Here is a 12,093-nt window from a genome sequence, read left to right on the forward strand (position 1 = left end):
GAACTCAACCATTCTGTCTTGATGGCAGTTGGCCTGTTCTGGAAATTCATCTTTGGGCTGCTCTTGTCAAAGGTTGCTCCCGCTGCCGGAGACTGTCCAACTTAAGTCGGAAGCTGCAGACCACAGCCTACCCTTGTTTGGGGAGATCTTTTCCACAGGCTGGAGGCAAATCTCCTCCAGGCCAGTCTTTCCAGAGTAGATACTATCATTATCCCCCAGGGACTTTAAAATCTGTTAGGTTAGATGAGATACAAAAATATGAGTAAACATGTGGGGGGAAACTATACACAGAAGTGTATATATTTAGAACTCCTATTTATTTAGATTCCAAACTACTTAAAAGTTAAAATAATTAAGCTTTTCCTGTACTTGCCTCTTAGGAGAAAAAAAATCACAAGTACACAAGGCAACAAGAAAGATTTACTTCCAGTATATGTTAGCGATTCAGCAGAGAATCAGCCCAATTTTTGATATCTGTATACCAACAAGCAGTAGCTGATATTTTTCATCAAATCCCTGAGGCATCATAAGATAACGCAGTACCTTCTGAAGCACTTAAGATAGACGAAATTCAGTAGCCTTTGAGCATTAGGTGTATTTTTCTGCATCGTAATTCAAAGACATAAGCCATTGGTAAACTACAGTACTTAATTACATCACCCATCTCTCCAAAAATTCTCTGTAAAGCTGTGGGAAAGTTGCATGATGGAGGCTCATAGGGTGAATATTTTAAAGGAGAAGAAGAAAAGGTGGTGAGGATGAAGTGGAGAAAATATAAAAGAGTAGAAACAGGACTCCTTGATAGGCAATCTAAAAGTTTTGGTCTGGAAATATACTCTCAAAAGGAAAACCAACTGTCGCTTACAGTTTACGATGGAAAGATAAATTCAGTTCAGTTGCTGAAATTACCCATATTGAGAATATTACTTGTGTCCTCCAGTGTCCTCTGCCCCTCCCTTATAGCAACCTATTGGGAAATGATCTGCCCATATATGTGGCATTCTGGAGGGAGAATTTCAAGTGAATACTACCTACAATGGCAGCTGCAAAGGCTATATTTTTTTCTAATCCTGACTCATTTTTTTTAGCATAATCTCAGCCGATGAGGCCCTTGACAGGAACTTCAAATCTTGAGCAGTTGATGAATAGGAGTCATTATGACAGTGCTGGTGGTGGGGGTGGCGATGAAATTAGCATCGTGACCCAGCTCTCAGAGTTCCAAGACACTTGTTGTATTCCCTGCTTCTTTTTTCGTGGATCTCCTAAGCAACTTCGCTTTTAAATATCTCCAAGGCTCATCTCCCAGCCTCCAGTAGTTTCTCTGAGTAACTAACAAATTACTATGAGTTCCCAGTAAATTCTCTGAGTTCTCTCCCACTCCCATCCCTCACTATCATTCAAATAAATTTTTCTTTGCTTAAGATAGCCACAGTGGGTTTTTCTTCTATTGCAGCCAAAAACCTTAACCAATATACCTTATGACCAAAATAATTATCTGATATGTGTCTGTGTGTGTGCGTGGCTGAGCAGGTCACTTTGTGGTTATTGTTTTCTGTACTGGTCTATATTCTTTGCTACAGTAAGTGAACTACACTAGGTGATTTGTTTTTCCTTTTTAAAATTTATTAGAGTAGCTTCAATGGTCCTCTGTCCTGAAGGCAGAATAACATCATTTTGAAAAGCATGTGGAGACTGTCTCCCTGGGTAAATGATGATAACACCGTCACATTATTTGAACATTTAACTGCCTCTATTGAATAGTTTTCCTCGTAGTTTTGATTCATTTGGAATCTAACTGACAAAGATCCCATTACTGGGTGTTCGTTCTATAATTTGTCAAAAAATATATAGCAGAGATGAGAGAGAATGAAGCTAATTTGTAATCTGGGAGACTTAACCTGGTTATGCTGATGAACTAACTAAATCGGTCAAAAGTTTGAGAGCTTAAAGATTAAAAACCACCAGTCCCTAGTTAAACTCTAATTCATTATGTAAACAACATGATTTATAAGTGCAGTCATGTGGAAGGTCTATTTGTTTTTCTCACCAAAAGATGCTTTCAAAGAAAAATTGCAGAAAATGGATTTTCTCCAACCAATGTGTTGCCTGCCACCCCTGGTATGAGTGCTGAAGCAGTAGAACGAAGATATAATGATCACACTAGCCAAGGCCATAGGCATTTGCAGAATATTCCAAAAATATTGGCATTCCTAGCAAGAGGTGTTTTCTAAATACAAAAAGATGTTAAGAGAGGAAGAAAGGATTACTAGTGAGCCCACAGATGGGAATATAGGTGGGGAGTCGGGAGCTCAGGGTTCTGGGACTGCTCCCTTTTTGGAATACCATAAGGAAAGGGAAAGCGCAAATAATCCTTACTGTTATGCCAGGACAACAGGTGTGGAAGTTTAGGGGGCAAAAGCTAGTTCATTAATGCTTGCCAAGAAAACAGAATACCTTCTCTCCCCGTCCCCCTTTTCTTACACTACTTTAAGATAGAAGGTTCTGGGGTTCAAACACATCTCTATCATTGAATGGTCCTCCTTGGTGTACCAAATTCTGCACTGTATCAGATTTACAGATGGGTGGCAATCCTCCAACAGCCCTAAAATTTGCCAATGACATTTTAGCTAAATCTCTATGATTTACTTTCTTTGAATATCACTTTTTACTTTGCAAAGTCATTTCATGTGCATCCTCATCCTCTCTAAGTTATGTAATTCACCATTTTATGTTGAAAGTTAATATTGTAGTCAAGATTCTTTCAGTTGTAATTGATAAAAACTTGCCCAACTGCAAAAGTAAGAATAGAATTTATTGGACTACTTAATTGAAAAGTTCAAGGGACAAGGATAGCTTCAAGCATGACAGGATCTAGGGGCACAAAATGCTATCAAATCTTTATCTCCTCTGTTGTTCAGCTCTGTTTTCCACTCTGTTGGCTTAATTCTCCAGTATATCTTTCCAGAAGGTGGCAACATAACTTCTGGAAGCTCAGACTCATATCCTCATAGTTTACCAACTCCTATAGAAAGAGGGTTCTTCTTGCCCAGCAGCACTAGAAAAAGCCTCAGGATTTGCTTGACTAGTTCCACTTAGGCTACGTGTTCTTGGCTGAACCAATTACTGTGGTCAGGGAGATGAAATGCGTGTTTATCCCTGAAGCTGGAGGTGATGGAGTCAGCTCTACTCAAAACAAATGGCAGCAAAAAGAGAATCGTATCATTTCCAAAGGAAAATCAGGGTACTCATACAAGAGGATAGGAAAATAGTTACAGGGCCAGCAAAACCAATAGACATCCACCATACTGTTCCTAACCAGTGTCATCTGTAACAGTGGATCTCATTGAGCTATTCTGCCAAGTCTGGCCTTTTCTACTGTGATTTTAAGCCTTCTCTTGAAACCTTCTGGACAAGGTTATGTCCATGTTCTAGTCGAGTTTATTTGTTTGCATTAGGCAGAAATTCGTTCTAATTTCTAATGCACCCCGTGGCAAGGATATATGGTGCCTGGAGTCAGTCATCAGAGAGTGAGGAGCTGAGGTGTATCTGCTTCATTCACCTCTCTGCAAATTAGTTCCTGTGCCAACTCACCCATTGCACATGGCCATCTCCCCAAATAGCTGCCTCCTGGCCCTCAATGTCTAATTCAGATCCCTGGAGCTAGCCACCTCAATCTTTAGTATCCCAATTCTACATTTTTTTGGAAGAAGACTTGTACTGGTCCAGCTTGGGCCACATAACCACCTGTGATATAATCAGGCTCACGTGGAGGGCTAGGTCCTTACCTTATCAGCCATGCCTTCTTGGGTGAGTACACCCAGTTTAAAGAGAAGTAGAAGTGAGAAGAAAATTTTTGGCTTTTCTGGCAACTAACAGAAGCAAACATCTCCCTTCTTTCTAATGAAGTTCAATACATTTCAGCCCTTTTCTCACCAGGGTGCTCCTGGCAGTCAGGGAGGGATGGTTTTCCCTGTGAGGGATTGCCTGCACTTGCCTGGACCACCCAGTAAGTGGCAGTAATGCACCTCCCCCACCTCTAGCCTTGTAACAACTGAAAATAGGCAGTAGTGCCCCTCACCCGCTCCAGAGCATTATGACAATTGAAAATGCCCTGCAGTTGAAATTCTCTCTATCCACTCCAACTCAAAATCCTTCTCATCTTCTCTTATAATTAATTAATCCCCACCACTAAACTTTTACAGAAGAGTCTATTTGCTGTCTCTACTCCTCACCTTCTCTTCAAGTCTTGACCACAAACATCTGCTTTTCAATTTTATTCTTGTGTTTGATTCCCTCTCCTCCATCTTCCCCAAACACCCTTTTGTCCCCCCCCTTACCTCATCAATTTAAGTCTTACTTATCCTCAGGGATTCAGTTCTTCTCTGGGAAGTCTTCCTTGGGCACTCAAGTTTGGTCTGGTGTCCCACCAGGAGCTCCCATTGCATTGGTGCTTCCCCAGTTATAGCATTTTTCATGATGAACTGTTCTTACCTGATTACTTATATGTTGCCCCCACTGGAGGAGGACTGTTCAGAGTGTAGGGACTGAGTCTTGGTTAATGTATTACCAGTGCCTTTCCTAGTTCCTGCTACAGAGCAGACACTCAGGATTTTCTTTTACAAATAACTTAATGAATGAAAAAGTAAATGTCCTAGAATGCCTTTATCTCTATCTTCCTGTATCTACCTATCAAAAGAAAAAAAGCTCTCTCCAGATTTGAACATCCACTTCGTTCAGGATAAATCTATTTTTCTTAAACGCCCTCCATCTTGTAAACTTCTCTCTCTCTGTCTCACACACACACACACACACACAAACACACACACACACGTGCACCACATCTGCACTAAATGTCACAAAAAGACCTACGCTATAGGACATCTTTCTTAGTACTCAGTACCTTTTAGGACACCTGCTATGTTCTTTTTTGCATATTATTTGAATACTTCTGTTAACCCTTACAAGATTATAAACTTCTTGGCTTCTTTTTTACAGTCTAATATGCCTACCTCATTGCTATAAAGATAGAAGATAATAAATATTTGTGAAATTGATTTGAATTATAATTTCTACTAAAAGGTTTGTACTTTATGGCAATTCTTCCTGACTATAATCTCTAGTCAGTTAAACTTATTTGACCTGAAGTTCTGAGTTCTTTTTCTTAAATAATATTTTATGTTATTCTTTCTTATAGTGGTGACTCACTGTTTTTGAACAAATCTTTGTACCTCGATGAAGTAGTCAAAGAGAATAGTCATGATTATTTCCCACTTCTCTACACTATTTTGATGTGTTTTGAGCTTATTTTCTTTCTGTCTCTTGGATCGAAGTACACATTTCCATATTGGAGTACGTTATTATTGGTGTTTTAGCCTTAATTACTTCCCCCTCCCCCACTAAATAGTCCCCAATTCAAGCCATCACCTTTTATAAGAAATGGTTGAAAATTGTGACTTCCTTGAGGTCTGACCACACTCTATTTTGACTACCCCTTTATAATAATATATCACTGGGCATTCTATTATGCTGCATTTTATGTTTTTCTCCTCAATTCTGTTACAAATATTTGTTTTAATTTATAGACGACCTCCACTGATGATTAAGATGATGTCTTACAGTCAATCATTCAATAAATTTTTATTGAACTTCTTGTATATGTCAAACATTGTACAGTTACTGGGGACCCGACCATAAAGGAAATAGATATAGTTTTTACTCTCCTGGGTTTTGCACTCTAAGTAAAAGAAGGAACAAACCAGTAAACACCTCAGTCTAATGAGTCAGGTGGAGATAAGTGCTCTAGGGAAAGTAAGGCAGGCAAGCTGACTGAGGAGTTCCTAATGGCAGTGGTCACCATTTTTTTTTAAAGGTGGGTAGGGAAGGTGACCCACCAGAAGGTGACCATTGATTAAAGACCTAGGGTAACAGAGTTCTGTGTAGAAGATATAATAAGTGCAAAGTCCCTGAGGCAGAAGTGTGCTTGGTGTGGACAAGAATCAGCAATGTTGACACAGTGGCTGCAGGCAAGTAATGAGGGGGAGAGAAGAGGGAGAGGCAAACGAAATCAATGAACTGGTGGAAGGTCAGGTCGCGTACTGCCTTGAAAGTTGTGATAGGGAATTGGATTTAATTCTGAGCAAGAGGCGAAGCCCTTGAACCTACTAAATATTTGTTTCGTTATCAGTAATAAACATCTATGCTGCTTTAAAGAGTTCTGGAAATGGATGGTGCTGATGGTTGCACAATAATGTGCATGTACTTAATGCCACTGAACTGTGCACATCAACATGGTTAAAGTGGTAAATTTTATTTCATGTATATTTTATCACAATAAAAAGAAAATCCACAGGTGAATCCTACGGGCTGTAAGCACTGGTGACCGTAAGAACACACAGGTGATGAAGCCACTCAGAATCTGCTTCAAGAAAACACATTCCATATATTATAAATGTTAATACAGTGCAAGGTAGCATAAATCATGTTCCAAATAAGGGGGCTAGGCTAGGATTTCACAGAGTGTGTCTCACAAACAGTAGTCTGGAGAAATGCACTTTGAAATGAGAGGATCTTCTCTCAAAAGCTTGGAAAATAGTGCATCCTCCAGCCCCTCCTGGAGATTCCCAGTGTACACTGGCATGTCACGGGCCCTAAAAATAAATACACAGGAAAGAAACCTGTTGAACTTTGTTTAACTCAGCATTGCTAAACCATTTTGATCACAGGCCCTTTCCCCTAATTGCCTAATAACAACCTGAGGAACTGGTATTCCAAAGAACCTACGTTACAGGAGACACAAAGCTGAGACAGGGAGGAAAGAGTTTGTGGAGAAAGTGCAGTCTGAGCTGAGCCCTAAGGGAAAGGGGATACTTAGATTAGAGAAGAGGAACGGCATTTGAGGCAGAAGAAATGTTAAGAAATTCACTTCCAAGTAAGTCTCCTGGAACTTGCCTCTTCAAACACCATTGAGCCACAGAATGAATCTTCTAAATATACTGATAAAATCATAATTTTGATGATTATTGATGAATTTCTTCTAAAACACTCCGGACGCCAATTTGCTAAGATTACTTATTTTATAAAAGTTTTCTTAATTCCTTGTCATTTTTTTTTATAGACAGCAAAGTTAAGCCCAGAGAGACTATAACTTACTCAGTCATCCCTACCTAATCAATGGCAGAGTGTTAGTTTTCTTTCTCTGGGGCCAGAGTCCTGTTCCATAAAGGAGGGAGCTATGGTCTTTGTGTGTCTGCAATAGACACTTTGGAATTAAAGCAAAAAATTGATTCCTATGCAAGATGCAGATTTCAGCATGCAGTGGATACGGAAACAGAATCAAATTAAAGAACAACGCAAGCTTGGATTTTAATGAAGCTCATCTTTGTTTCTTTTGCAGATCAAATTTTTGGCTCTCATCTGCACACAGTGTGTGAACGTGAAAATTCCACAGTTCCACGGTTTGTAAAGCAATGCATTGAAGCTGTCGAAAAAAGAGGTGGGTAACTGAATATGCAGCAATTTCCCCCATTACTGCACCCCCTAAACAACCAATGCTCAAGTTAACAGCATCACTTGAGTTGTCTGGGAAGCCATGCAATTAAAACTTGACTTTTGTTAATCGGTTAAGAGGATCAAGTTTCTTATTAACTTCAGTTTGTTTTTACAATAGGGACATCGGTAATTCCCACTACTGTTCTTTTTTTTTTTTTTTTTAATATTTTGTCTGTCTGCCATGTTGTTGATTCAATTGCAAACTTCTTGTTTTCAAGCCAGTGATAAAACATTCATAAAATATCAGCACTCACAGTGTTAGAACCCTCCTAACATTCATGCTGGGAGATGTTGTGCCAGAACAGTTTTTGGTAAGCCCCCAACATTACCCAAGTGAAGCAAATAGCATTCCTACTTGCAAACAGGGATATTCCATCTTCCCCATGTTTCTGTTCAGTACAGAATCCAGCCAACTGGTTTTCCTGGGACAATTAACAGATACACCTCTGGTGTGAAGATGACCTTTGATTCCTGTATTTCAACATTCTGTTTTCCATCTAAAATTATTTCATTTTACTGAGGGGAACAAAACAAAACCCAATTGACTCATCATTTCTATGCTAGTCTATCTTTGGGGTGTTTTTCCTTCAAACTATGACTTTATTCATTCAAGGTCATTTTCCCTGGAAGGTACATATAGTAGATGCAGAATCTCAAAAAACGTATTGTATAAAAATGTGAAGCTTCATCACCATCTGTTACAAGTTTACAACATATTCCCAGGATCTAGGGGGATATATATCATGTAAAAGATAGAGATGTTTTCAGAAAAAGAATTGGTGAGTCTATTCCCATTTTCAGCTCCCAGTTTCTTAAAACAATAGAACCAAGGGGAAAAAATCTTTACCAAGTTATCTGCTAGGAAAAAGCCATTTTAATTCTCTCAATGTTACCTGGCTTTATTATAGAAGCATAATAAAAATGGTCTGCAATTTCCAACTCCTGGAAATTCATACTTTAATTATACTGTAAGGACAGCCCTGGGATCCTGTTATTCCCATATCGGTAGGGAATGAGAGAATAACAAGAAGGCGACGAGTGGGTAGGGAAGGTCGATGAAGATAGTGGCTTTGGGGGAAAGCATATCAACGCAGCAGACAGAAGAGCTGAGAGTTCGGAGAAAGAAGGGAAAACAGTAAAAACAGAATGAACATGAGGAGAGGTATCTGTAAGGAGAGAAGTCAACTGGAGTTTAGAGAGAAATGTGTTTTTATTGCATGTTGTCATCTCATTTAGTTTTATAAGTACATATTTTAGGAATAAGTATTATTTAATAAGTACTTAAAGCCAAAAATGGATCACTGAGAACGTTACAATGTTATTATTGCCAATAGCTAAATTATCGTCATTTTCAGAAAATCTTCCTTCACTTAGAAATACTCAGTTCTGATGGTGTGAGCACTGTATGTTAGAGCTAAAATCCAAATAGGACTTTGGGAGAAGCTGTCCATAATAAGATGTGTGCACATATGAAACACGGATCTGTAGCTCTCTATTTTGTACACACCCCAGACAAGATGAAAACTGCTAGATACAGCCTTGTGGAGTACAGATACCTTAAGACTATAAAGGAGAAAACATCTATATATAGAAACTGTATCTTTTGTTCATTGCATTTTGTTGGTGATTTTTAATAAAATAAGGCAGTATTTTTTGCTGACAGGAGCAATCGTATTTGGCATTATATTTTATTTTTCCAATGTTTACTCCCAAAATGAATCTGTAAATCCAGCACTAGACAGGCGCTAATCACATATATGATTATTAAAATAATTCCTAAGCATTTTAATGAAACTCAAAGACTACAGTTCCACAAAGCAACTGATAATTCACAGCACTTTGGCAGTGTCAGCTCAAAGGAACTCTATGGAAATGTTCTATAAAAATTCAGAGGCACAAGGCAAACCTTTCACATCATCGCAAGATTTATGAGTGTGTACTTTTGATTATATTTTTCTATGATCATTTTGTTGGATTAATATTCTTACATTTATATGCCAATTCTATTTACTCAAAGTGTTGTTTTTACTAAATTCTGGCATAAAGCACCTTAGGAAAGAAATAATTTATGTGATTCTAAATCCACTGTTTATGCAGGCTTCTGATGACATTTTATGCTGGGGTTGGTGTTGGGAAGTAGCCTATAAAGGTGCCAAGTCTCTCAGCACGGCTGGGACTCGGCATATCTAGAGCCCTCGTTCTAATGGCCAGCTCCTCTTCCAGCCAAGATGCTCAACTGCAGAGTCATGGGAAATGCTTACAGATCAGTTATGGGAAAGGCACATTTAATGAAAACTGTGTGTTTACTCTCACAGTCTTAGGGAAATGGCCTCAATACTCAGTACAGCAGCACATTGGCTGTTATAAAAAAGATTTGTTTCCTTTCTCTCTTATTTTCTTAAGACTATTTCCCTCTGCCTTAAAAAAATCATTTATAAACCATAGCTATATTTTTTACAATGCTTCTTACATGCTTGATTCCAAATGAAACAATGTCAGGAAGGCAAATCTCACCATTTATTAATTCATTCATCTATTCATCCATCCACCCATCCATCCATTCATTCATTCATTCATTCGGTTATTTGCCCTGGCAGAACTAATTTGCTCATGCTCTTGTAGTCTCCCCAGGGAAATTCCACCCACACAAGATGCATTCTTCATTCATCCCTGGTAAGGTGGTATTAGTTACATTTTAAATTTTGCATCTCTTGGACATGCCTAGAAGAAAATCTGTTAGTGTGCCGAACGTAAACCAATTTAGTGAATAACCTGTTTAATATGTTTCCTTATCTTGATTTGGTTTCCTTTATTCCTCTAAACCACCAGAACATTCTTCTCCTTACCAACTATTACAACTAGATTAAAGTTATTTCTGTGGCTTCAGATATTGTCTGCTCAGTCTAGAAAATACACACAAAACTTGGAGAGAAAACTGCAAAGGAGCATATTAGTCTTTAAAGCTCTTCCAAGTGGTTCGTTCTCCCTTGTCTTTACACTTGCAGACCATGTATGTGAGCTATTGTAAGTAGCCAATGGAAACTCAACTTATGTTTCCTCTTCCAAAGCAATCTGCGAAAGTATGGAATCATTGTTCAGCTAAGCTCAATACATGTGGTAAAGTGACCAAAAGCATGAGATCATCTGGCACTTTGTTTTGAGGTCTCGGGGAACAAGCATGTAGCGGGAATCACTGTGACATACTGGTGGTATGTAGATCTAAACAGTGAGAAGTCCGTTTTTCACTGCTTTATAGAATACTTTGTGTAGTTTATGATGACCTCAAAAGTGTGCAGAAACTGCTTACTTAAAAATAGGGCCACTTGTATTTCTTAGAGACAAGGGCCTAGAAGATTTGAGCTAAACAAAGCATAGAGCCTAAACTGATGTAATTCGTATGCAGACCTTAGTCCATAGTTCTTTTTATCAGAACATGTAACTGAGTGACTTCTCTTTGTGAACGTCCATTATTTCGAAAGAGCTGTACACAGTACCTGACGCATTGTAAGCACACAATAAATTTTGATTGAACAAAGTAACAGACACTAAGTGTTTGTTGCATTTGTGCGACAGGTAACTATTTAGTGCCGACTATGTGTCATTCTCCGTACTACCCGCTGAGACTAGAAGGAATATAATACATTAGACAAAAGTAGGCACACAAAAAGCCCAAACTGTGACAAGTGCTATGAAAGTAAAGAACAGATAATGGAAAAGAGAATACCCATTGCAATAATAATTTTTTTAAAAGTAGGGGAAGTTTGTCTGCTTAAAAATGACACAGCATGGAGTGGGGGAAATGGGGAGATGTTGGTGAAAGGGCAGAAAGTTGCAATTACATAGGATAAATGAATCTAAATATCTAATGTCCGGCTTGATGACTATAGTTAAAATACTATATTGAATACTGGAAATATGCTAAAAGAATAGATTTCAGGCACTCGCGTCAGCACAAAAAAGTTGGTAGTTATGTGAGGAGATGATATGTTCATTATCTTGACTATAGTAATCATATCAAATCATCATGTTCTATTCCTTAAACAATACAATTTTTCAGTAAACATTTTTTAAAATGAAGTAATAAACACCCAATAATGAACACCTACTTGCGTGGTTTTAGCCTCCTGTTAAGACTAGGATAAGTTTAATTTGGCCTTATTTCCCAGGTTATCTTCTCGACACATTGTAACAATACAATATAAGGAGTCACTTGGTGTGAAATATCCAAAAAGACATCCCTTAAATGGTAAACAAATCCTTTTTCTACCCTACAATACCAACCACTGCAGAAGACTTCTTTTATATAGTAGTGGAGTTAACTAAATGAATGAACATATTTCTACCCTAAACATATTTTTATGCATCCAATATACTTTTGTTCATAAGAAAACAGGACTGGTTTAAAAAAAATTTATTTTCATTTGGATTGGCGTTCATCATTTAGAATAGGGTTTAACGACACATTCTTCCTCCATGAGTCCCAGTTCTGTTAATATGCCCCCAAACTATTTAACAACATTAAAAGGATACTTAGAGATCTGTTGC

At 38.3% G+C, this 12,093-nt stretch overlaps 1 protein-coding gene across 1 annotated transcript in view; it reads left to right on the forward strand.

Annotated features, from left to right (window-relative positions):
• Positions 1-12,093, forward strand: part of ARHGAP15 (Rho GTPase activating protein 15) — a 607,959-nt gene that overhangs the window by 370,519 nt on the left and 225,347 nt on the right. Inside the window, exon 10 of the mRNA XM_014852163.3 lies at positions 7,394-7,492. Coding sequence (XP_014707649.2) covers positions 7,394-7,492 — 99 coding nt within the window. The remainder of the gene's footprint in view (positions 1-7,393; positions 7,493-12,093) is intronic.

The sequence above is a fragment of the Equus asinus genome, chromosome 4 (assembly GCF_041296235.1).
Source record: "Equus asinus isolate D_3611 breed Donkey chromosome 4, EquAss-T2T_v2, whole genome shotgun sequence".
In the NCBI taxonomy this organism is placed as follows: domain Eukaryota; kingdom Metazoa; phylum Chordata; class Mammalia; order Perissodactyla; family Equidae; genus Equus; species Equus asinus.